A 26,032-nucleotide genomic window follows, 5' to 3' on the forward strand; every position below is an offset into this window, starting at 1 on the left:
GCTTGTGGCCTGCTTTATGGGTGACTCACTGGAAATGTATCTAAGAAAGCAGACTTTCTGGAGGGAGAGTCCCACCTGAATATTTAGACGCTAAGACATAATGAAATGATCAGTTAGACAAAAAAAGACTCAAAAATGCGGAAGCAGGTGACAATGTAAAACAAAGAAATGTCCGTAAAAAGCCGAGAGACGTCTGTGGAGAAGCTCGTCTGCATTTCAAGCGAGGGCTCTAATTAAACAAGAAGTGGAGTGTGCACACAGCGGCCCCTTGTTCTTCCTTTCACCTGGGAGCGTCAGGAGGGACTGAATGGAGAGCAGAGTTAAATATCGTCATATGATTCCTAATTAATTTAAATTTTCTTATTTCTGCTGCAAAAAATATATAATTAATGCACTAATTCACAAAAATATGTATATTTTTCTTTATTGACAGAAAAATGCTTATTTTTTTATTAATATAACCAAATTCCAATCAGGATTATCTTGTCTTTTGAGCCATGCGTAAAACCCAAATTGCGCACTGCATGACTGCGTCCTACCTGGGAAAGTTTGCCTGTTGTTTCGTGACTCGTGCAGCCGCGGTGCATCCACACTCATCAAACACGCTCAGCTTTGCTCTTTCTAATCTTCTGAATCACACACACGCACACACACGCTTAAACACGCAGACATGCCACAGCATCTTTCTTATTTGAGCATATTAGGAAGTGGTCATGTTGGAGTATTTTAGTATTTACTTTAATCCTCAGTGTTAAAAGATGTGAGCGCCACAAGTGAACAAGCGCAGCTTTTCAGTTGGAAAAGAACAAACTAAAACTATATTTTAAAAAATAGATATTTTTATGTTACTATGTGACATTTAATGACATACATAGTTTAGAATTTGGATCATAGATAGAGATAAATAAACCAATAGGCCTATTTGTCAAATTATTGTTGCCAAAAGTCTATTTTTTCGCCCTATTTCACAATCGTTTTCATAAACTGACGGAATTATTCATACTAAACATGGACAAAGGCGCGTTTAGTTCTACCACTCTTGCAACTACACTTGCGCACAAATATGCAAGAGTTTGCGCAAAGACGCATGACAGCAGAGCGGTGGAAGGAACCAAAATAATAATAATAATGATACAAATATATTAATTTGAATGCATTTGTTGAGTTCTTATTTTGAACCAACTGTGACATGTGTCAAAGGCTGCTCTTTCCTCCTGCAGCTCCAGTATAGTCGACAAATTTTCGCAGATTGTTTTCGTTTGCCCGACACTAAACGCATCCAAACTCCCCTTTAAGGGTGTGGGTCTCTAGGATTTAGACCAATGGAGAGTCTAGGTGTTCTGCAGGGGAGCGCGCTGACATGTGAGGCGTTGGGTCTTTAAAGGGCTGCTCTGCCCCTGCTCACGAGCCCAATCTCGCAGGACTTGTTAGCGTATCACGTGCCAGAGTCTTAATGAAGTGGACACAGTGGGGCCTGGTGTGCGCATGCGCTCGGTGTGAAATGTAGTTGGAAATGAGGTGTCCGTCTTGGAGTAGTCGACTTTTAAAAAGCATCGGCAGCCCGTGATATGACGACTTCGCTGGTTCTGCATCCACGCTGGGCGGACACCTTGATGTACGTTTACGAAAAAAGCCCGAATGAAAACAGCCAGAATAAAAGCCAAACAATGGAGGGACTGAGCGGTAATTGCCCTGCGACCCACTGCAGGGACCTGATGTCGCACCCTGCGCTGGGACGACATTCTGGCTCCATAGCGACCCACCAGGGCTCCGTCTACTCGGATATTTCCTCTCCAGACACCGGCCGGCAGTGTCCCGCTCCGCAAACGTCCTCCAGCGCATCTCTGAGTTACGGTTATCCGTTTGGAAATCCATATTACGGCTGTAGGCTGTCTCACTCGCACAACGTGAACTTGCAGCAGAAGCCCTGCTCGTACCACCCCGCAGAGAAATACGCCGAACCCAGCACTGCTCTGCCCTCGGAAGAACTGTCCTCCAGGGCCAAGGAGTTTGCTTTCTATCCGAGTTTCGCCAGCTCCTATCAGGCAGTTCCCGGATATCTGGACGTGTCGGTGGTGCCCAGTATCAGCGCCCATCCTGAACCGCGACACGACGCCTTGATTCCCATGGAAGGATACCAGCACTGGGCTCTATCCAATGGCTGGGACGGACAGGTGTACTGCTCCAAAGAGCAAACACAATCCTCTCATCTCTGGAAATCACCTTTTCCAGGTAGGAAGAATATTCTTTCTTGACATAAACAATCAGCTACAGATAGTCCAGTGGGATTTTGTTACAAATTAACACTACAAAACAATATGCAGCATTTGATCTGTTATAATTGCCATTATTTTTTATTCTAATTGACATTCTTAGATATTATTGATCATTTTTTCTATGAGTGTGTATGTATTTGTGTGTGTGTGTGAGTGGGCGTGTGAGAGTGTGTGTGCACTGAAGTTTCCTTCAGACTTAACTGTCGTACAGTCAGGAATATTTTCTGCATTCTCTGTCATAAAAGTAAATAAACTTTCTTCTTCATAATTGATCATCCTTTTGTTAATACTCACACGTGTTTTTGATCAAATCCATATTTCCAGAATTCACACAAATGTATTTATTGAAATATAAAACTAAGTTAAGGAGGAAACTGCATTTGTAAGTAAGTGTGTGGACCTTTTCCAGGACAAAAAATGTTAACTTGTATAATTAAATCAGTTTCATGCTGAATTAAAAAGAACGTCACAGGATGCTTCTTGTATGTCAACTAGTGAAGCAGCTCACTGTCTTTGGTTTGTGGTAATAAATCAGTGCACCACAATTCATATTTTGTGTGTCCGGATTCATTCACAACATTAACATCACATGCAGACACCGCTGTCATAATAGATGGAATTTTGCATGCATTCCGTGCGCTTTTTTTGTAGTATCTTGGCGAGAAAACAGAGCAGGAAACGTAGAAAACAGATTCATTTCTCGTGAGATTTTTTTTATCTTTCTAAAATTTGAAGATTTGTTTTTTCAGGTGGGGATCCCCCTTGTGCCTCCAAACCCCCCTCCTCCCATATTTTTATATAGCAAATGCCGAGAGCAAGCCACGCAAGCATGGGAGCGCAGTCAAATAGTGCGCACGTGCGCAAACCCACAACCGCGCGCTGTTTACGTTTCCTTAGTGGCACGAACTGTGTGTTGATCTTCTATCACGCAGAAATTAATGAAATAAAGGCACAGCTAACGCAACATTGAAAAACGTGCACTGTAAGCTTTTGGCGGATGAATACAGTCAGGCCTGAACAGAAACGGATCCAAGTGTGAGTATATTTAATGAAAAAATAAAAATTGGACCAATACACGTCACATTTGGATCATTTATATTCTAAAATGTAGCATGGATACCCATGTAAAGAGTTGTGCTTAAATCGGCTGGTATGCAGGGTCTAATTCTTGAGGCTTTTGCGCACTTTACGCACCAACCTCAATACAGAAACATGTGGATAGATGCTAATTAGACAAAAGTACTAATATTGCTGCAGAATAATATACATATGACGCCACAAACTATGTCCAACTCCATAGTTGCTGCAACCTATTGGGTTAAAAATGTCAAAACTATCAGGGGGTATTTTTCGCATCACCAAAATTATTAAAGAACGTCACATTCTCACAAACAAAGAACATCAGAGAAGCTTTAAAATTAATCATGTGAAAACTGATTTAATGTTTTTTTTCTCGTTATAAATTTATATTTTCAACAGCAGCACCATGATCTCCTCGATTTTTTTGTTTGTTTTTTCTAGATGTCGTCCCCCTGCAGCCAGAAGTCAGCAGTTACCGTCGCGGGCGCAAAAAACGCGTCCCTTACACCAAGATTCAACTCAAGGAGCTGGAGAAAGAGTACGCAGCCAGCAAGTTCATCACCAAAGACAAGCGGAGGCGCATCTCGGCTGCCACCAACCTCTCTGAGCGTCAAGTTACCATCTGGTTCCAAAACCGGCGGGTGAAGGAGAAGAAATTCGTCAGTAAATCCAAGAACAGTCACATGCACGCTACTTGATGGGATGAGCTCACTCCCTCATCCACACACACACACAGACACACACAAACGTACCTTCCAAGACAACATGCCATACCTATACCTCTGCATTGACATGTTGGCCGAGCGCTTTGTTTGAATCATTGAAGCTCCATCAACTTTCTCGACCACGTCAACGAAGATCCCAGCTCCCAGTTTAGAGAGAATGCTCTAAAAACTGTGAAATTGTTCAAATCGCTTCACATCTTTGTTTTATAAGAATGTACATATATAAATATATAATATTTAAAACGATATCTGTATTTCAAAGACAAGTTATTGCGTGCTCTTTCAGTGTTTTCTGTTCATCAAGCCAAATCTTAAAAAGAACTGATGACATTTCCAAGTCTTGCAATCGGCGCGAGGAAAAGCAGAGGAAAGTGCTCCTTTCTTTTATTTTATTATTATTATTTTTATTTTTTCAGTTTTTTCTCTTTTTCTTTATTTGTTTGCAAACGCAATCGCTGTATGGACAAAAGCTGTCGTGGACATGTGACATGTCGAACTCCAGATCTGAATAACTGTCCACAACAGCTGCAGAGAAAACCTCTGCAGGAAAAAAGTGATTAAAAAAAAAGAATCAGATTGAAATTGTAAGAAAGCTTCCTCTGTATGGGATGTGATCTAATCAGCCTGGGATAAACGGGGCTGCTGTTAATCTGTATAGTGCAATGCCTTCATTATTTAATTCATATTATCGATTATGAACTATCACAAACCTGTATGTTTTCCTTTACCAGTGAAGGATTCTGTCATGCAACTGGAATGATTGTAAACCATTAAAGTCAGTGAGTATTACATATAAATGCACAATCGTTTTTTTTGGGTCTGACTTTGTTAGTGTAGAATCGGAGCAGATCACTTGTAACAAAGCCTGTAATTTCTACTTTGGAACAGTGTGTGAACTGTATTGTGCTGTTGACTTCCGTACTGGTAAACGTGTTTCATAAATAAATGATGATTATGAAAATGCTGGAACATCCAAATCGATTGGCCAACCTGCTTTTGGAAGTTTATTTTGTGTTTTTTGGGGGGATGCTGAAGGACGTGCGGATGTTACTCCTAACGCATGCGCAAACTTTAAAGTTTTCATCTTGTAACAGTTTCTATTTCTAGTTAGAAAGAAAAGAAAATGTTGTATTGAGGATTTTGGAACGTTTTGACTTATATTAGACGGAATTTGGATTTGATAATTCAGATATGCACCAAAAGGAGTTTAGTTGGGGAAAAGCTCAAATCGACAAAATTAAGAGGCTGCATAAATACAATGAGTGCATTAAACATTTAATCATACCGTTTTTTGCAATCCTAAGATCTGATTCATTTAGATCACTTTGAAAATAAAAATGTTGCTGGAAAGAATTCTCCGTGGTTTAAATATCGTTTCTCTTTCTCCAAACCAAAAGCGCGTCAGAACAGATTGTTTTTCCGTGCGTCTTATTTGCGCCGTGTCCTGCATAAAGGTAAGTTTTCCTGGAATATTTAAAATACAATAATGTTTGTAACCTAATTAATATACGAACTATTTTAATTTTCTTCATTTTTTGCGTAAAATACAAAGAATACCAGTAATTGCGCGTTGTGGCGCAAAACTGTAGGGTTTTGTTTGTGTGCAGTTCCGCGAATAATTTTCAGAGAAAAGAATCTAATATCATAATTATATATTTTTGAAGGATTGCATTAAAATAAATAGACTAATTTGTGGAGAGAAAAAACTATCACGCACCACGAGAGACGCAAAAGCTGCAGATATTTATATTTGCTCAGCTCTTTAAATCTTTCTTTTAATTGGGAAAAACGTGAATTAGAATTAGTTTGACTTTCTAATCGAGTCTTAAGGTTTATGGGGGAAAAGTTTATTGCAATATTTCACCAAAACGCTGCTCTGGTGAGTCTGATTCCATGAAAAAGGAGCTGATTTTTTTAATTACTGGCGCGTTTTGGCTTCTCGCTTTAATTTCCCCGCGTGCCTGTCTCGGCAGGAAGGACTCTGTCGCTTCTCGTGTGTCTTCTTCGCGTCTCTTGGTGTTTTTCTTTAGTGTAAGAGCCGTGGGATTTTTGTCTGTCTGGCTCCTGCATTTGAGATCCACGGAAACTTCTTGGGTCTCCCAATTTACCCTTGACCATGACTATGCCGTCACTTTGACCTTGACATCACAGTAGATTGTGAATAATAAATAGGGGGCTGGACATCAAGGCTTTCGGGTTGTTTGTAGGCAAACAAGGTGTTTTCCCCCTGTCTAGACAGCCGGGCTTAATGGCATGCCATAAATTAATAAAAAGGGGAAGTGTAGCGATATCCTCTGACCTGCTTTGCTGACCATCTCCAAGAGCTTTGCCTTAACATTTGGGCCCTTCTCTTTCTGCTGAAGTGCCCCAAAAGTGCGCGTTCTGGTCTGGAAGCACCAATGGTTTCATGCACTCATCACGAGGTGTGTGTTATTGCCCACGCAGAACAGGTAGGACCTTTGACGTCCCACACCAACCGCACTCATCTGCAGCAAGAAACTTTACTGTGAACACAGCCAGAGGAAAATATAACACGACGTTGCCCGCAATATAACAATTAAAGGTATGACCGTTTTCTTCCTACTTTGGTGACAGGCCGACATGGACTTTGTTTTATGGCTTTTTGGCTCACAAAATAAACGCTGCACAGACAGAACCAGCGCGCAGGAATGTGACAGATAATATGCAGTGTCAGGACTGTTTGTATTATTTTCTTCTGAGGGTGTGCTCTGGAAAATAAGCTTCATATGCATTTTTGCGCTGGTGTTGTTGTAAAACTCTCAAAAGGAAATTAGTTTGTTGTCTGTTTTAATGCCGAAGGAGCGAATTGCCACTTTGTGTAATTGTTGATGCACAACTTTATGTCAAATATTTAAAATATATGTAAATTAAACCTATAAATGGATGCAATTTGATGTTTTTAAAACACGCATTTGTGCGCTTTTTTGCAATATTTTACTGTCAGGATGCACATTTTCAAATTAAAATAATGCAAATTTGTGCAAATATTTGATAGTGTGGGATGGAGAGAACAAACGGCCTCTTCCTGACAGCTTGGGTAATGTTTTACTTTTCTAAGTGGTGAGGATGTTTGTAATCCAATAGTTCCTGATTAACTTTTAACAAAGTCTTGTTTTGTAACTCCAAAAATGTAAGCATCTATTCACCTGCATGTGTGAATATGGTGACACTTTACGCACGTGTTGCCTTTCCAAAGATTAAACTTTATTCACAAAACGGCTTAAATCTAGTGTTTAGTTGCGCGCCAAGGCGTCAAAGTTGCAGGCCGCCGACAGATTGAGACATGAGAAAGGGGGCTGATAACCTCTGGTGGTGACCAGAGGAAAATATCAGGAAGTGCTGCAACTGTTGCTAATTTATGGATCTTTTGGGTTTCCCAACTTGATTTATTTTTATACAAACACACTTTTGTATTTTATTTGTAGAAAACATTAGACAAAATTTTAGACTTGATTTATTTTTTTTCTATTCCTCAAAAATTCTGTATTCACTGACTCAGTCGCCACAATACCCGTCTGTCCTGAATGTTAACGTTTTTTATTTTTTATTTTACTATCTTTATTTCCCTTAAATGTTAAACTATTGCAGTGCACAGTTTAAATATTTTACAGAATTCAAGCTATATGTCATGTTTTAAGAATTGTGTTTCAATAATAATTGAGACGGACAAATTATTCTAATGTTCAGATATTTAAAAATAGGTCAAATTGCAGTTAATATTTATGTTAGCTTGTATTAAAAACAGCTTTAAAAAAAGTCTTAAATGTATTTTATCTTTAAAGATGGTGTGTTTTTATAAGTGTGAAGCAATAATATGTCACCAAAATATAGCTTGATCTGGTTTTAAATAACAGTTATATTTATTTTGTCCAAAATTTCTAGCAAAGGGCTATTTAGTAATTTAGCAACAGTAATCATTTAAATATATATTTAACATTTAAGTATTTAAATACTATTTTTTGATGTATGCGTGTGTGTAATTTTTAAAGAACAAATAGAAAAAAAATGACTAAGATATGTTTTTTCAGGCGTAGAGAATCAGCGTTTGAGTTTGTTGTTGCTTAACGCGCCGGGCTCGTTTTTACAGCTTGATGGTCAAGTTCAAATGTTTGTAGCAGAATGGCGCAGAGCGCTTCTCTTTCTTCTCAAAAACACGTTTAAGGGAGGACTCCTGCTAGTTCTTTTGTGCGCTATTTCGAAATTTATATGTAATTTAATTGAGTGTAACAATTAAATAAAAAAAGTTTATATTTTATTATCCTACATGGTCAGATTAGGTGTGTCCATCCTGCGTGATATTTGAGCGTAAAATAAATCATATAGAAAACCTTCCACGTAAAAAGCTAACTTTATGGATTCTTTGAGCTTCCTTTGGAGGTTTGTTACACTTTTTTTCAAAAGCTGTGTAAAGCTTTAACTGTGGCATCCTGCCTGCAGAGAATCAAAGCGAGGCGGGAAGAAAAGGTCTTTGTTTAGACTATTGCCCTGTCTGGACGGGGCACAGGATTCCAGACGGCTGATTTCAATATTGCGCAGACGGTGGACTAGACAGTGACCTTGACAGTGCTCGCTTTAAGTTCTTTTGGAAAAGTAGATTTCGCCGGCGGCCCGCAGCTCGAGCTTTTACGCCGCAGCGTTGCAGTTCAGCATGGATGACTGAAGGTGAAATGCGGATCTGCGGCAGATCGGAGGAGGGACGAGGCGAGGAGGCGCAACACATGGCCTCTTACTGCAAGGTAAAGGCGCTGCTTCAGTCTGAAGATTACTCAGTGGATGACCATCATACGTCACTGCTTTACTTTTAATGCTACCATCATCTGAGGAGCTGTGAAGGCTATCAGAACACTCTGATCAGAGTGAGACCTCATATTCTGCGTACTGGATCGATATGCTGCATTGCAAGACTCACTAACGAGATGAAATGTGCAGTGATAGGGGGGAGAGGAAGGCCAAGCCTCAGTGGATGCCTGTCTGCTTCTCCGGTTTAACCATTTGATATTTTCCTTCTATTTAAGGGCAGGGCGAGCGTCGGTGTCTTTGCTCAGGATACTTGGTCACAAGTGACAGATACGGCTCTCAAATATCGTCTGGGTTGCAAACCGTTCTCTAGTCTGTGTTTAAATGAACCCTAATGTTCTCACATAACACTTCATTGGCACATTTTCCTGGCACGCAACTTGTGCCATCAGGCGCGCACGCCAGAGACTGCGCAGCGGTGCGCAATCTCATCCAAGAAGTTTTTTTTTTCATGCATGTACTTATGTTTTCCACAGTGCGCCTGTATAAACAAATCTGTGTTATTTATTTATCCATTTTTTTCTAATATTTGTTTTTGTCTGGATTTATTTTAACAAAAATAAATCATGGTTTTTAATACAAACACACCTTAAATTTGAGATTGGGATCACACTATTTCCAGATAATTTTTGTTTAAAAAATCAGATCAGGTTTGTTTTTTTTTTCTGTTTCGCGAAGTCAACATGTCAGAAGAAATCAGATTTGGGTTCTACTGACACATGGTAAAGCTTGTTGCTGAGTTATGACGAGTTTTTAAATCTATAAATTGATTTTTGACATGCGCAAACTGGATGATGCGAGAGGTGATAAAATGTTAATTTAAATTTTTAAATTTATAGAGCAAGTCAGTAATGGTCAAGATGGATTTTTGAGCTAACAAATACACTAAAGAATAGCAAAAAATAAATATAAAAACCACTTCATAAAAATATATATGTAATAATTAAATATGTATGTAATTTTCAGGTAAAAAAATCGTTTTTTCCGAAAATCCGTTCACTAGTTTCTGAAGTGCATCCACAAATCAACTAATTAGTGAGGTATAAAGCAGAGATGGCTGATTGAATCAGTTGAGTGCCCTCTGATATCTTGTAAAATTCATATAAAAGAATTGTGAGAGGTATAACTAGCCCACCAGAGTTTGGCTGCGAGCGTTTATTGGAGTTATCTGTTAAAGTTGCTGGTGTGAGGTGTACAAGAGAATATTGTGTGAAATACACCCTCTTAAAGTAACCTTGTAGAATATCGTCTTCTTTTACAGAGCCAGTGGCTTCAACCTGCTGACCCCCTTACTGTAAATACGAGTGGTGTGCGGCAATGAGCATCAGTCTTTTCTTAAAACAAGCTTGTAAATTGGCACATCACAGCTTTATATGACGTGAAATTCAACCATAATTTGCGCGAAAACAAGAAGCCGCGCGCGCCCACTCCTCCACGGCAAAAACAGTTTTCATAAGGAAGAGCGTTTAAAAAACTTTGGCCAGCTTATAAAGATATTAAACGAGGCCGTGGACACTTGCGCGCGACTGTAAAAGGAGAAGCAGCGCGCGCTCCTTTTGGGCTGAGAGTGGCTCAAGAGGAGAAAATAAGATTGTACATTTTTAATAAAAAGCTTTATGGTATTTTTAAAAAGCATATAAACCGGTGTAATACAGAAGTTAATGTTTTGTTTTGTCTGAGGGACCAAGTGGGTGGTACTATGTGTAGCACAAGTTGGCCGGGCCACGTGGTGTGCGGACAGCCAATCAGGAGCAGCTCCAGGTTTAACTATGTTAAATGTCAGATTGCAATAAACTAGAAGCTGTTGGTCGGGCCCGCGGAAATGGGCGAGCATAATCTCCTTAATCCAGGGTTTGTGGGACCTTTGGTAAACATCCACACTGGAGACACGTTTTACTTTCCGAATTTTAGAGCCTCGGGGGGACAACTGGCGGGGATTCCGTCTCTCTCTTACCCGAGAAGGGACAATGTTTGTTCCCTCCCGTGGAATCCTTCGGAGCCGTGCAATGGATACTCTCAATCCTACTTTAGCAGCCCCGTGTCTATTAACCCTTCCTTCAATCGGTCGTGTGAAATCACCAGAGCAGAGGAGGGGAAATGTTATTACAACAGCGGGAACGGGAACAGAGAGACCTGCTCAGGTGGCAGCAGCCTGAAAAGAGAGGACAGGGCGAGAGACACATCATCCCTGACATCCGATCACGGGATGCACGGTGGAATTGGTGCCGGCTTTTCCAAATATGATTATGGGAGCGAGCAGCTAACGCAAGACCCGCCGTCCTGTCAATCCATGGAGTCCGACTCCAGCTCGTCTCTGCTCAACGAAGGCAAGCCCTCATCCAGCGACACGCAGACCCTGCTGTCACCGGGAAGCCATTCAAGCACCATAGCAGCTGGAGGAGGAGGAGGAGGAGGTGGGTGCAACCATTTTCTCTTTATTTCTCCATTTGATTCCCTTAAACGCACGCTCCTTTTGTTCATAAAAGCTGCATGTTGCACATATATATAGATGTATATGTATATTATCTAACTCGACAGTAAAAGGTTGCTATCCTGATGCACAACTTGCAGCCTGCAGGGAACGTGCGTGGTGCGCAAACGCCGCTAGGGGTTGCCCTAAAATACTCCATGCTGCTGGTGGTTGCGCAGAGTCCCAGATAACCTCAGCAAACCATAATGGCTGCAGCCTTTGACCAAACAGTTAGTGGTGTCTGTGCATTTTCCTATCACAGCCTCTGTGGCTCAACGAGTCTGATTTTGCTCTTTACGCACAAATTAGCGCCGTGATTTAAAGAGGTTATAGTCCGCCCTGCTTGACTGCATCAAATAGAGACTTTTCTTTTTTATTACTCGTAAACAAAATTAATATCTGTCACAGAGGACCCAAGTCATTTAATATGCTCTGAAAACTCTCAAATAAGTAGGAGGATTTGCAAGCATGACTTAATTATCGCGTTAATGCTGTTTTAATAGCAACAGTAAAAACGTCCTGTGACAAAAGCAGTGGTGGTCTCTTTTGAAGGATGAAAAATAAAAAAGGCAACACCTAGGGGTAGTAAGGGCAGGAAGAGGGGAAAATATTACGTTGGAGGTCAGATGTTTCCAATCAAACAGTTTAGATTTGAGCATCTTGCATGGCCTTGACTTATTATTTTATTTCTGGGATAAATTAAGCTCTTATTTGATTGAAAGGAGCTAAATAAGTCAAAAGCATGCGCACATGAGGGGTCCAGTCTTTGTTTTTGACTTATTTTCTATTTGAAAGTTTCACAGCCTGGCAAGATAACCCCTAGTTGCCCGCGTGGGTCCACCATAACCTTGGATGTGACCGTGATTTCTCCACTGTGATGACTAATCCGCTGTGCGCCCCCCTCCTCCTCGTTTCTTCCCCTCCAGGTGCCCCGTGGTACCCGATGCATACTCGGACAAGAAAGAAACGCAAACCCTATTCCAAACTCCAGCTGGCTGAGCTCGAAGGGGAATTCATGCTGAACGAGTTCATCACCAGGCAGCGACGGAGGGAGCTCTCCGATCGGCTGAACCTCAGCGACCAACAAGTCAAGATCTGGTTCCAGAACCGCAGGATGAAGAAGAAGAGACTCATGTTGAGGGAGCAGGCTTTGGCCTACTTTTAGAGATGTAGAAGAATCGATAAGCAGTATAAAGCCGAGCCTGGTGCGCTCCCCCCCAAGTCTTCTTTGAATGCATGCATTCATCTCTCCATCTTTTACGTCGCAGGCTTCTTCTAAAAAAAACATTTTTTGCTAATGTTTAAAGAAATAGTCTAAGAAATGCCCAAACAATCGCATCACACGTCAGAGAGCCTTCATGTTTGGCACCACAGCACAAACAAACTTTTACAATATGTTTCCTGTCAAGGTTCCTGATCTGTCACAAGATATTAGCCCACGCGCCCTTGATGTCAACTGCAAGAAAAGAAATGTACCTTGACGGGCAATTTCTTTTTCTTTTTTTTTTTTTTTTGGAAGACACGGGACTTCCCTTTGTTCCTCTTGTACAAGAGAAAATAATAGGGAGGAGGAGGAAGGGGGTGGATGGAATTTCAGAACAGAAGTGAACGGAAACGATTAAATAAAGAACTTAAAGTAAAAAATCATGACGCAACATATGAGCGCGACATTTTATCCACGCTGATTGAGCGACGCGGGATTATTTTCTGTGCATTTTTTGAGGCTAAAGCCATAAATCGCTGGGTAATATAAACATTTGCTTTCAGTAGTTTTCGCCACGTTTGCGTGCACGTTCACGGTCACGGGCAGCGGATCTGCTAGTCTGGGAGAGGAAGAGGGTCTGCAGCCGTAACGCAGCCCCTGTCAATAGATCCTTCAAAACAAAACTTTTTTAAAAAACTTTTTGTTAAGTTTTTCTTTTTCACTTAAACATTTTGTCTTAACTTTAACCTGTGCGTCATTGCGCGGAGTTAGTTTCTCCAAATGGTGACATCACCGTTTTAAAACGGGTTTGAGCTGCTATTAGAAGTCCAGACTGTGCCAGTAAAACATATATAAATAAATTAAAAATAATTCTGTACATGATCCAGGATGGAAGGATTCAGCTATCTGAAACCAAGTCAGTCCAACGGGGGAGCCGCTTCGCTTCAGAAGAGCGGCTTTGAGGCCTAAACTAACTCGGTGCTCACAACAATAAGGAAAAACTCAGAAGATGTTCCTGCATTTTTTTGCCCCTTTAAGTCGGGCCACAAGTGGTGCATTATTTGTCATGTATAATGAGTAAGCTATGGCAGTGAAATGTTTGCAGCATGTTATTGATGTGAAGTAGATATGAATCATCTTCTGTTTTCGGGACACTTTTTATGCAGGTGACCCTTTTTATACTTTTTTTCACTTACGTAAGTAAAAAAGTCAATAATCTAAAATATTTTAACACCAACGTCTTCAAAGAATGTATTATTATTATTATTGTTATTATTATTAGGCTTGGAGGATGCTCTATACCTGCAGTGCGCTCACCTCCTATTTTCTTGTGTATAACCTTGTAAAATAAAATCACATAAATTAGTATTTGCATCCTAATTGAGGATCCCTTGCCGCTATATAATAGTGCTTTATGTTATTGATCGTCTCGTACAATATGGCATTCCGTGAAAGCAGTCTGTGAGTGTAAGAAGTGGGAATGTGCGCAGAAAAAATAAATAAAAACAGCCAAGAACGGGTGTACAGGAAAAACAAGAAACGTTTGAATCCATTTCATGACATTTAAAGAAGCTTCGTTTGGGTGTAGTAGCTGTTATTTTCTGTCGCCCACATTGCATTCCTTTCTTTGCGCTTGTGAGATTGCTACATTGTCTTGTAAACGTAATAATGATATGAATGTATATGCGTTATGTGTTCAATAAACAGTATATTGAAACGTTTATTGATGTGTGTGTGTGTTATTATTTGTTTGACTAAGAACGTTGTGCCTGAAAATCCGGTTTTTGTGTTGCTGAGTGTTTGGTTTTGTGACCTATAACACAGTTATTTCCTCCGCAACAAAATAAAGGACTTAGGAGTTTCTGATTTTTTTTAAACGCACAATATGCTGATAAATTTAGCCCTTCATGTTTGATCGCAACAATATGCCAGAGGTAACTTGAATAAATGTTACCATGCAAGATGGTGGCCAGATGCACACCCAGATCCTGAATATCGTTTTAATTAATTTATAGGAACATCATCAACCGTTTAACTGCGTTTCTTTTCAACAATAAACCCCCTTTGCTGTTGTTCCTTAACCCTTTTTCCCTTTTAAACCCTTGAAGTTCGACCTAATCAATGTCACCACTGTGCTACAAGCCTTTAACGCTGCAGCCAAACACGCAACAGCTCTGTAAAGCAGTAATAGGGTTACACCCCTGAGCTCCATATTCGCAAGCCTTTTTGGACTCCATTTTGCTCGTGCATCCTCTGGTTTGCATTAAGGGCTTTTGTACACGCGACAATTACGCATGGAAAACATGCACTCGTATCGTCTCTGCGTTGTCTCTACACGGAAAACTGCAAACTACATAGACGGTTTTATAATGAAGCACTTGCAATATCCACAAGGCTCTCCCTGCTGGCAGTGAAGTGTAAAGCCACGCAGCTGTGCGGTGTTTTCCTATCGGGCAGCCAAGCGAGCGTCAGTGCGTTTGTGTCCAGCAGCTTGCAGTCGCAGTTAGGTGAAGTATGCTCTCTGGAACACGTTGTGCTCGCTCTGTGTTAAGATCAGAAGACGCATTTTCAGTGAACTGTAAGCGGTTGCTCCTGCAACTCGTCTGCGCACAAGACGCATCTACTTTTTTTTATTAAATGTATGAAGATGTGCTTCTTGTTTCGTTTGCTCATCCATATTTAGTGCTTTTATTGCATTATTGATGCAGACCTACCAACATATTGGAAATTTTACAAAATTAAGCTGATCTGAACTTCACTTTTATAACATGTTTGCTGCTGCAGCTTTAAAAAGTGGCGATTATTTGTTGCTTCACGGAGAGACACCGTCTGCAGTTTGGCTGTAAACCAGAAAAATACCTCTAACATATTTATCATCGCAAAGACAATGTCTGAAAATGTTGTCAGGACTGTACAGACATAAAAATGAAAATATGATCCAAGATATCCGCAGTGGAATGAATAAACCAGGCCTGTCTGGAGGCGCTCCTCTCTTATTGGGACACAGTATCACTTTGCAATGCGCAGACTATTTTACAAAACCTCCTGGTTTTTCAAAATAGTTTGAGAAATCAGATCATAATGTCATTTCATACTTTTTTTATATAAACATTTTGTCCTTGGAAAAGAAAACGATTATGATTTTCACCACAGAAAACAGTCTATTTTTAAATGTGCTTGTAAATGTAGTTGTTAAAATGTAACCGAGCGAATGAAATACATTTTTATATAATTACAAGTTTATATAAAACTTACTAAATTGTAATAAAGTTGCATTAAATTGCCAAGTAAACGATCTTTTACGCACAGTTTTTAAGACGTGCGCATTTTCTTTATAGTGATAAACACCTTTGCAAAAACATTTCTGCGGGATTACATTTATTTGAAAATGGGACAAAAGGTGTTGATAAAAAACACATTTGTCACCTTTTATTGTTTATAAAACTGTTTTTTTCTTTTACTTTAAACGCTGTTGATGATTAAATGAGACAAAACTAGTGTTAAGTGTTTGGCTTTAGAGGAAAATTGCTCTCAAAGCCTCAAGTTTAAGCCTCCGCATTACTGCGCCACTGTGAACACAAACAAACAAATAGGGAAATCACAAAAAACTAAAGAACACAACAGATAGAAATATTTTTTTTTACTGTTTTTGCTTTAGATTTGAGAGCGGGGTTAGAAAAAAGAGTGATTGTCCAAAATCTTTGGTTGAAAAAAAAATGCTCCTGCGGTGGTTCTTTGGTGAATCTCCGGTAATCATTCCCTAATTTGCTCATTCAAAAGCAGTGCGACTGTGAGGAAATGACGGTGAAGCATCTAAACTCAGCGTTCAGCTCAGCATGATCGTGCTCGCCGCTGCGACTTAATGACGCAAAGGCTGCTTAGTTTCATGCTGGTAATGTGAATCCTTAATAAATCGGTGGGATCATTTAGACTGAATAATTTGGCAGTCTTATCTTTGATCAGAGCCAAGCAAACCATACAACATGTTTTAATTGAGATCATTTATTCACTTCTTTGATCTCATTTCATCATGTTGTGCCAGAAACTTCTTTTTTTAATGAACTAAACCTGCAATCCACCAGAGGGTAAACTTGTTTTTATCCACTAATCTACCTGCTTTAAAATATATATATATATCAGCAAAAATCACTGAAAACAACTCAAAGGAAAACGGAAACACACCAAACGCTTTTGTCTGTTTACGCGCATCCTATAAGATCTTACAAAAGGTCTCTGCTCTGGAACACTTTTGACTTTGAGACTGGCTAAATCTTTTTATGGCGGCCTGTCTCCGCGTCCCAAAGGTCAGTGAGCTCCACGGTGCACTTCGCAGAGAACTTGTGTGGCATGTGGTCTGCGTCCCCCGCCACCCCACTGCCGTTTATGGCACAAAGCTGGTCTGAGAAATAGAGAACACTGTTATTCCTAGACGCGGTGTGTGCCTGTGGACGTGGGCGAGAGTAAGCCTTAATGTGGGGCTTCAAAGGAGAGTGTTAATGTGATAAAGAGGGCATAGGCAGGAGGCTTCACATGAGAGATTCATATCGTTTGACTTTTTTTCCAGAACGGTTATATATTGATTTTGACATGATTTGAAATGAGTTCTTCGTGAGCTCTATTTTTCTCTCCAAGTGTGCCATCTTATCAATTTATTCTGGCGCCTTCACAGGGCGCGAGGCTTTCATTACTTCCTCAAAACAGCAGAAATCACCTACAAACTGATTGTCCCCGCGTGAGAGGGTAGGAAAACATTTAAAAAAAATCAATGCTAAGGTCAGGCTTTCAAAACAACAACCAGTCCTTTCTAATTTGTTGGATTTTTATTTCGTATTGCGTCTTTTACGCATATTTTAGGACGGAAGTCAGGCTGTTCTGTTTACGCACATTTGTACTTAACAACATTTATTCAGAGCAATCTTATAAGGGTTTTTATTAGTGTTCAAATATATTTTTTGATCAGGGTAAAGCGCTCTGGCGCAGCTTTCTCGACTTAAAAAATGACGATAATTAGTACATTTTGCGCATTTGGGTTTGCAGCCGCCGCATTAGGGTAATTTTTTGAATGAAATTAAGGAGGAAATTAGCTCATAGTTAGATGGAAATTATTTAAATTTCGCTAATAGTTATTTCTAATTGTTTAAACTCTAAATCAGATCAAAATAGCGCGTGGCACCGCAAATAAACGCGTGCTAGAGCAGGCTCGTTTTATTTACATCCGATAATTGCACAAAACTTTACATACACACACATACATGTTAATTTGTGTACACATAAATGCTGTCACACATGCCTATAAATGTATTCTGCACTTGCAAAGCTTTGTAATACAGGCCGCACCTAAAAATATCTTAGTAAGTGTATAGGCATGTGACACCCCGGCGTCTGAAGGGCCTTCGTGGGTCAAAATCCTCTTTGTTCTGAATTCTGTAGCATGACCTGGACCGTGAAGCAAAGGGCCCCTCCAGCTGAAAAGGAAACACAAGCTCACTTTCAGCGTATCTGGAACAGTTCTGACATTCACTTTTCCTCTTCCTTTGCTCAAAGCACTCCCAGGTTTCCCCACCATAACCCGCAGGAGCGGGGCTTGAGCCATAGAAGACTCTTCACCGGGTGATTTCTTGTGATGTGAAATCATTTAATACTTCTAATAAAAAGTTAACACATTGTTGTGAAAGCTTTATGTCGGTGAACGTGTAATGCACTCTGGAGATTGCTCCAAATCTAACAATAACATGTCTTTATCTTGTAAGGCAGTTGAAGGCACCACATTACGCGTCATGGCTGATGCGTTTCCTGAGATCTGTGTTAAAAAAAGCCTCTTTAGTGTTGCTTGAAACAGTTTGTAGCTCATACAGCCATGTTTAACTGCCCGACTTACATCCAATTAAACTTATCTAGGCCAATAGGGGACAGTAATATGATTAGACTGGCTTCCTGCATTCAGCCCTGACTGTGCAGCAGCAGTGCCTCCGTGCCCATTGTCGGTGTTTGTGTGTGTGGATTGTATCGTTTGGAGCAGGATTTATCACCACAGAAGCAAAACACCCTGATTTTTAAGGTTTCCATCTCTCTGTAAAAGACGATGGCACTTGCTTTAAACATTGTAATTAACCTGCTGTATAGGTTGCAAACGCATAGTTCAAATTCTTCAAAGCCAGTGTTTTTTGTTTTAAACCTGGTGCTTCCATGGCTGTGTTTACGCAGGATAAAAACACAAAGCAGGCAGCGGATTGTTGCGACCTGCACACCGCATTGTTAATCATTGCACGAGTCTTTGAAGGAACCAGATAACGCGGATGCACACAAGTTCTCCCTCAAAACTCTGCATAGGCCTGCTGATTTGGTGCAACATTAGTTAACTTTCCCGGGTCCTACTGCTAGAAGCATTTCAGCACAGACTCCTTTTAACGAATTCACGCTTTTATAAATCACACTATTTGACCCACGCGAGCTCCAAGACTCTCACAGAGCAGATTTGGCTAAGTGATGGACTTTGGCTTGTCATATTTTTGCCGCAGTATGACACGCTGCGACATGAAAACAGGAAGTAGCGCCATTTCCCGATCTCCTAAACGCCTCATTTCGTCCGTATGTAAAAATAGTTTCATTTCATGCATTTATCCTAAAAAAACAAACCACATCATCTCAAAAATTATTTGTGGATTGCATTTTCATATATTAACTTAATTGATTTATATTTTTGATAAACAAAAACATAAATAGAGGGGGAATTATATCAGGTATATTGTTTTTTAGACTCACCTGTTAACGCCTACGAAATTAGTTTCTATTTGTTTTATTGTTTAGGATTTATTCCTACATGTAAAGTATATTTTTAACAATCTTGACAGTAAAAATAATTCCAAACCACAGAATTACAGTAGTTCCAATAGGAGCGGATCATTTGGCCGTTTTTGATGTTTCGCATAAACCCCTGCGCGCTTTAATCTTTTAATTACAATGTTTTCTATATTTTATGTGGGCGAAAAAAGGAAATGACACTTTAACGCGAGAGTAATGTTGCTGCATCTGTGATCAAGCTGCATGTGCCGTGCATGAGTCCAAACAGGCCGTAGTGAGTTCATACTAATATTTCCATAGCTGCGGTTGTGATCAGGAAAAAAAAAATCAACAACTTGAGGTTGAAGAATGAAATAATTATTCGCAGCTGCACTTTCCAGTTAAAATAATATACTTTACATTTTCTCACAAAGTTTTCGTTTTTGTTTTAAATGAAGTGACTGAATACTTTCAAAGAATATTTGTCTAAAATCGTAGAAAGTGTGCTTCTTTGTTAAATATATTTAATACAAAAGTTTAAAAATAGCTGAATGTTTGCTTTAACGGACAAAACAAACCACAGTTTCTCCTTTTCCATTTTTTAGGTATTGAATTTCTTGCTAGAATCGCAATTCCTCCCATTCCCAGTGTTTATGGTGTTCTCTGGAAGAAAGGGATTTAGCGTTACTACAGCCATTCGCGCTTTTATGGTGGACGCAGAGAGGATTTTAGTGGTCAAATTCAAGTGCTGTGTCTGGACAGCTGTCTGCTTTCTTTGTACTTGGGTGCAGGATGCATCATGGGAGACAACCTTTTGTTTGTGAGGCGCAGTAAACAAAGTCATGCTAACGCCACGTTTTCATAAATGCAACATCTTCGTGCGTCCAGCGCGCGCATGCGGTGCGTTTTCAAACCCCGCTGTCTTACTTAAAAGCAACACGTGTGTCTCGTGGGTGACTGTAACCGAAGGATTGTGTTATTGGAATATTGGGAAACAATTTGAGAGTCCAGTGCAACATTTAGGAAGCAGACCATAATCGCAAACAATGGGCCATTATATTAATTTCACCTTGTAATAGTATCAGTTAGTCTATAAAGTTTCAAAGATGGGCCTCAAAAGTACAATTAAAAGTTTACAGTGACGCAGGAAATCACACGCAGCCACAGCTTTCCTCCAAGCCCTTCATTTTATTACAGATTTTAAAGGAACTTATTTCTGTTCGTCTCAAATGAATGTCTACATTCTAGTTTTTAAAAAAAGACCTAAAACATCAGCTGGGACTTATTCTATTTAAGATGAAAAATCTAGACACATGCTTTGGCAACCAGCCAGTTAGGATGTCCTTAATTCTCAGCTTTGAATCTTAGATACAAAGAATGCACACACAACATGTAATCTAATAAACAAGGGAACACAGTGCCACATTATAATTATTTTCGGGTATGAGGCTCACATGTTTGGGTCCACCTCAAACTGGAGAAATCCAGCAGTTCTGATGTTTTAAAATCATATTTTTTTCTTCTTTTCTTCCTTCTGTAACTGAATGAGGTGCGTCATATTTGCGGATAATACGACTGCGTCAGTTTCAGGTTCGGCTGTGAGTCGGCTGCGCACTTGTCCTTCACGGATCCTGTCAAAATGCGAGGCAGAGAATAATGACAGTGGGCCGGTGACTTTAGTTTGCTCAGTCAACATACATGCTGTGCATTCGGCGTTGCCTGCAGACTCGGTTCAGCTGCACTTTACAACACATTTATAGTCGACCACCGCTAATCCCACCAGCACAGGAGCGAGGAGCTGATGTGTCTCCAATTGTTGATAGAGAGGAAAATCTTCATGAAATACGGCGAGCCTTGAAATATTGCAGGTAGATGACTTTGCGTCGCTTCTGTTTCTTTGTGTGGACACGTCGTTTGACAATAGGTTAAAAAGGGGAAATGTTTGCAAAAAGAAATACTGTGAGCAGACACGAGGCATTCTTAGAGTTTGTTGTTCAAAAATGCATTTATTTTTCAAATAATGAAACAGCAAATGAACAAGTTTATTCTGCAATAAATAAAAATAGTGTTGTCTGTGTGATAATAAACTATAAAAAAGTTAAAATTGCGCACAAAGTATCCGAGTAACCCAGTAATAATAATAATAATAATAATGATAATAATAATAATAATAATAATAGTCTTACCTGAAAATGCCTGATTAGCACTATAACATTCATGTCATTGAGTGCAGTGTACAGTTTGTGCTTTGGAGCACATGAGCTGCAGCTGTTTGCTAGCCTAGCAGCAGTACATAAGGATAAACACACCCTGCACATATCTCTAATTGCCATAGCCAGCAAACCAGAGTCTGTTATTGGTTTTCTGCGAGCACCCGTGGTGTTTGAAAATTATTCGTTTCAACCTCCTCGATCTTACCTAAAGCCAACCACTCCTACACATCCAACTCTTCCAAATTGATATATGACAATATCTACTTTCGATCACGTGTCTGCGGGGCGACCTAGACGGATTGCGCGTCATCTCGCCTTCCCAAATTTTTCCCTTCTGCAGCAGCTCGAATCCAAAACATCTATCTATAGTCTTGGGTACGAGAGAGAGAAAGATGTTTAACTCAGTGAATCTGGGCAACTTCTGCTCGCAGACGCGCAAAGACCGGACATCCGAGTTTGGAGACAGGACGGGCTGCGCTTCCAACATCTACCTCCCCAGCTGCACCTACTATGTCCCCGAGTTTTCTGCCGTCTCCTCGTTCCTTCCACAGGCCCCGTCCCGGCAAATCAGCTACCCTTATTCCACAAATCTGTCTCAAGTGCAGCCGGTACGGGAAGTTTCCTACGGTTTGGATCCGGCTAGTAAATGGCACCACAGAGGCAATTACGCATCGTGCTACTCGGGAGACGATCTGGTGCACAGGGACTGCCTTCCTCCTTCCACCATGACAGAAATGCTCATGAAGAACGAAAGCGTGTACAGCCACCACCATCACCATCACACCCACCCGGGCTCCAACCACCCCTCCACGGGCTTCTACTCCGGCGTGGGGAAAAACAACGTCCTTCCGCAAGGGTTCGATCGCTTTTTCGAGACTGCGTACTGCAGCAGCACGGACCATCAGTCAGACAATTGTTTACAAAAGAGCGAGGGGGGGAAGCCGGAAAGTGACTCCCAGCAGCAGCAGCAGCAACAGCCCACAGCCCCAGCCGGAGCTCCGGAGCAGGAAAAAGACCCAGACGAGCAGGAGGAACATACAAATTCAGGTTCTTGTGCGTCTTCCACCGCGACAAGCAAGGACGGCAACCCCAGCAAGAGCAGCCACACGAGTAGGTATACCGAAGCAGTAAAATGGGGGAAGGTTAAGGGGACCAGCCCGGTGTTTTGTCGGTCAGATTTTATGTGGAGTTTTATAAGCATTCAAAGGATTTTATTATAACCCTACAAAGCTCTTTCTTGCAACGAGAAGAATTTTTACGATGGGAAAGCGCTTTGAAAAAAGTGGGATGTTATATACAGACGCCTCAATGGTGAGAGTCTGTGAAATTTTTAAGAGAGAGCTATTGTGACAAATGTTAACTTTGATCATGAACTTGCGTTTGGGCATTTTAAAGGATTTTCGTGTCGGGCTGTCGAAAGTAAAAACCAATTGGGCAGAACATTGCTTTTGGCGTTTTGGTGATTTTCTATTAGCTCGGTGGGTTTTTTTTTTTTTTTTTACAAAAAGACATGCTGCAGATCTATCTATCTATCTATCTATCTATCTATCTATCTATCTATCTATCTATCTATCTATCTATCTATCTATCTATCTATCTATCCATATAGATATAGAACATAAAACCATTTGTTTTCCTCCTCCATGTTTGAAAACCCTTCCTATATGTGCAAATTCTAATACTATTTGCATGATCTTTGTTTCTCTCAAAAGCATTAATATCCGTTGTTCGTGCTGCCCTGTTACCCACTGGTGGCAAAAACCCAAACCAACATCCCCCTTTAACGTCAATAATGGATGAAATGTCGAGTTTGATTCTGGAAAGCTGAAATGCTGCAGCACTTAGGTCATGCACTAGCACATCCAGGCTAACTCAGACTGGCGTTTGGCCCCTCACACACTCCCACAAAACAATAAAAATATATATACATCCCATGTCGCCTGTTTGATAAGAAGTTATGGGGCCATTGCGGTCTGCATATGTGATTGTGGACGAGTGCAATGCATTTCAAGTCACTGCCAAAAGATTGTGTAAATTGTTAGTTTAGCTCCAGAGGAATGTGGCGCACATAATGCGCCAGTATAGTTTAGTTGTTGTATATTTATAAGAGATAAACACGTACTTAGGTGCTGTAAGTCAATATTATTTACTCCAAAGTATTTTGGATATTTAACACTCTTAATGGCGGGTTTATCTGATAGCCTCAGCATAGTTCGCTTGATGAATGTGGACTGAGATGTTATCATTGCTAATGCCACTGAGACTGAATTCTTAGCATCTGGGAAGTCTATCGTTACCTCACATGTGGGGAAATGTTTTAAAAAAATAATAAAAACAAGTATATTTCATGTTGTTTTGGTTTTCCTAAAAATTATCTTTGTTTTGTTCTTTTTTGTCATTCTTTTCAGGCGTTCCTCGCACAAGGAAGAAGCGCTGTCCGTATTCCAAGTTTCAAATCCGAGAACTGGAGAGAGAATTCTTCTTTAACGTTTACATCAACAAGGAGAAAAGGCTTCAGCTCTCCCGAATGCTAAACCTCACCGATCGCCAAGTGAAAATTTGGTTTCAGAATAGAAGAATGAAAGAGAAGAAGCTGAGCAGAGATCGCCTGCAGTACTTCTCTGGAAACCCCCTGTTGTGAGCAGGAGCAGAGTCACAGTCTGGGACACTGGCACACAGGCCTCCTATTATCTCACTGAGTTGTAATCGTGGGCATAATCATTTTCTAAAAGAGCCCATAACACCAACAGTGCAATGCTAACGCGGACATGGGAAGAAAATGGGCCTTCGCGGGAGGAAATGTTGCTTTTGCGGCGGTGATGCGTTCAGGTTCAGAAAGGCCCCGTGATTGAAAAAAATAATAATTTCTTTGCTGTTCTTGAATATGTCCTATTTATCACCGGTTATGTTTATTCTACTGTTCATATTTGTTATGTAGGAAAGACCGCTGGAATCACGACTGCGCAAACAACGTTCAGCTCTTCTCCCATCCTCCAATCTGTGTAAATAGCACATTTATATGAAATTATCGGAGAATAGTCGAGCCCTTGGAAATTTCAGGGCTGCATTTTTTTCACCTTTGAAAACTGTGATGTTGTGAAAGTATATACCCCAAATGTACAGAGTATAGCCTATATGCAACGTGCATTTGTAACTGTAAATAGGCGTATGTTGACCCCCTCCTCCCTCCTATCCCCGCTGCTATATTCATCACACCGCCCATGTAACTCCAATAGCTTTAACGCCACCTCTCGTTAAACATTTGCTTCAAAAAATATTTTGGTGCTTTGGATTTCTGAGAGGATGGGCAGATCGTCGGCCTGTGTATCACATAGAAAAAAACCTCGTAAATAAACAAAACTCATTTTGGCAACGCTCCACTGCTTTGTGCTTTTTGTGCAAATCGTGTGTTTTTACAGATTCTGCACTCACACCGCACTCACGAAACGCTCGATATTTGTCGGGTTTGGGAAATGGCAGCTGCTCATAAACGTGCGTAAAAACCCTGAAAAGTATTGGTCTGCATTCATCGCCTCGTGGTAACGGCCTCTACATGAGGATACACACGTTAGCTTTGAAATGACAAACTATAAACTGAGAGGTTGTCTCTGCAGGCCCCACACTTGACGCGTTTCTGGATCTTTTAAAGCCACACCACTTTCAAAAAAAAAAAAAAATGGCGTGTGAATGTGCATAGCGCGCGTCTTAAGCCGAGATAGAGGCCAGATCTTGGACATTTTAGAGAAAGGAAGTGGAATGGTAACCTCTTTTAGTGGCCACTAAATGGAATCGCCACTCTCTTAGTCTAGACACTGCCATAAAGACACAGGCACTAAATGGCTATTTTTTCCTCTTAATTGCACCGTCTGTTCTGGGGAAACAGCGTTCACTTCCGCAGTAAACAGTAAACAAGAAAGTCTAAATTTACCAAAATAAAAGAAATAAATTCAACGATATTTGTATTATTTTTAAAAGCAAAAATAATGAACGTAAACACTGTCGGAAATTGAAAATCATCTGCCAAAACTTTCAGGAAAAAAAACAATGTGTGTGTCCGTGTCTGCGTGTAATTTGCATGCGCTGCCGTGCATATGCGCATGATGATTGCACATGTGCATCGAGTAGGATTTATAATTAGTCTTTGAACTTCAATAATGTCAAGGCCTCCACCTTTAACCTGCTGCAATAAAGTGGAATCAGGGAGCCCGGAAATGTGCGGAGGGACGGATTGAGCCAATGAGAGTGGGCGGGAGGAACGTGGAATGTGTACAGACACCAACTTTGACCCTTTGCCTTAAACTGCAGCAGGTAACTTTACCAGTTTTAGCACGCCCAGTAAATACGCTTTATTGTGCTTGTAAAATGTATACCTTTTCGCGCATGAGGCGTTTTAAAACGAGTTGGTATCAACTGTAAACTTGGATTTGTTTTTTGTTTTGTTTCATTTTTTTATTTTTTTTGTTTTT

At 40.5% G+C, this 26,032-nt stretch overlaps 3 protein-coding genes across 3 annotated transcripts; all 3 read left to right on the plus strand.

The window, feature by feature from the left end:
• Positions 1-1,107: 1,107 nt before the first annotated feature.
• On the plus strand, positions 1,108-5,062 carry hoxc13a (homeobox C13a). Its single transcript, XM_024293371.2, has 2 exons — positions 1,108-2,232; positions 3,798-5,062. The coding sequence occupies exons 1-2, from the start codon at positions 1,569-1,571 to the stop codon at positions 4,052-4,054; spliced, it is 921 nt and encodes a 306-aa protein (XP_024149139.1). The 5' UTR covers positions 1,108-1,568; the 3' UTR covers positions 4,055-5,062.
• A 5,399-nt stretch (positions 5,063-10,461) lies between these two features.
• hoxc12a (homeobox C12a) lies at positions 10,462-13,110 on the plus strand. Its single transcript, XM_024292214.2, has 2 exons — positions 10,462-11,313; positions 12,296-13,110. The coding sequence occupies exons 1-2, from the start codon at positions 10,722-10,724 to the stop codon at positions 12,532-12,534; spliced, it is 831 nt and encodes a 276-aa protein (XP_024147982.1). The 5' UTR covers positions 10,462-10,721; the 3' UTR covers positions 12,535-13,110.
• Positions 13,111-21,661: 8,551 nt separating this feature from the next.
• Positions 21,662-25,243, plus strand: hoxc11a (homeobox C11a). Its single transcript, XM_024292213.2, has 2 exons — positions 21,662-22,676; positions 23,975-25,243. The coding sequence occupies exons 1-2, from the start codon at positions 21,959-21,961 to the stop codon at positions 24,205-24,207; spliced, it is 951 nt and encodes a 316-aa protein (XP_024147981.1). The 5' UTR covers positions 21,662-21,958; the 3' UTR covers positions 24,208-25,243.
• The last annotated feature ends 789 nt before the right edge of the window (positions 25,244-26,032 follow it).

The sequence above is a fragment of the Oryzias melastigma genome, linkage group LG7 (genome assembly GCF_002922805.2).
Source record: "Oryzias melastigma strain HK-1 linkage group LG7, ASM292280v2, whole genome shotgun sequence".
NCBI lineage: Eukaryota > Metazoa > Chordata > Actinopteri > Beloniformes > Adrianichthyidae > Oryzias > Oryzias melastigma.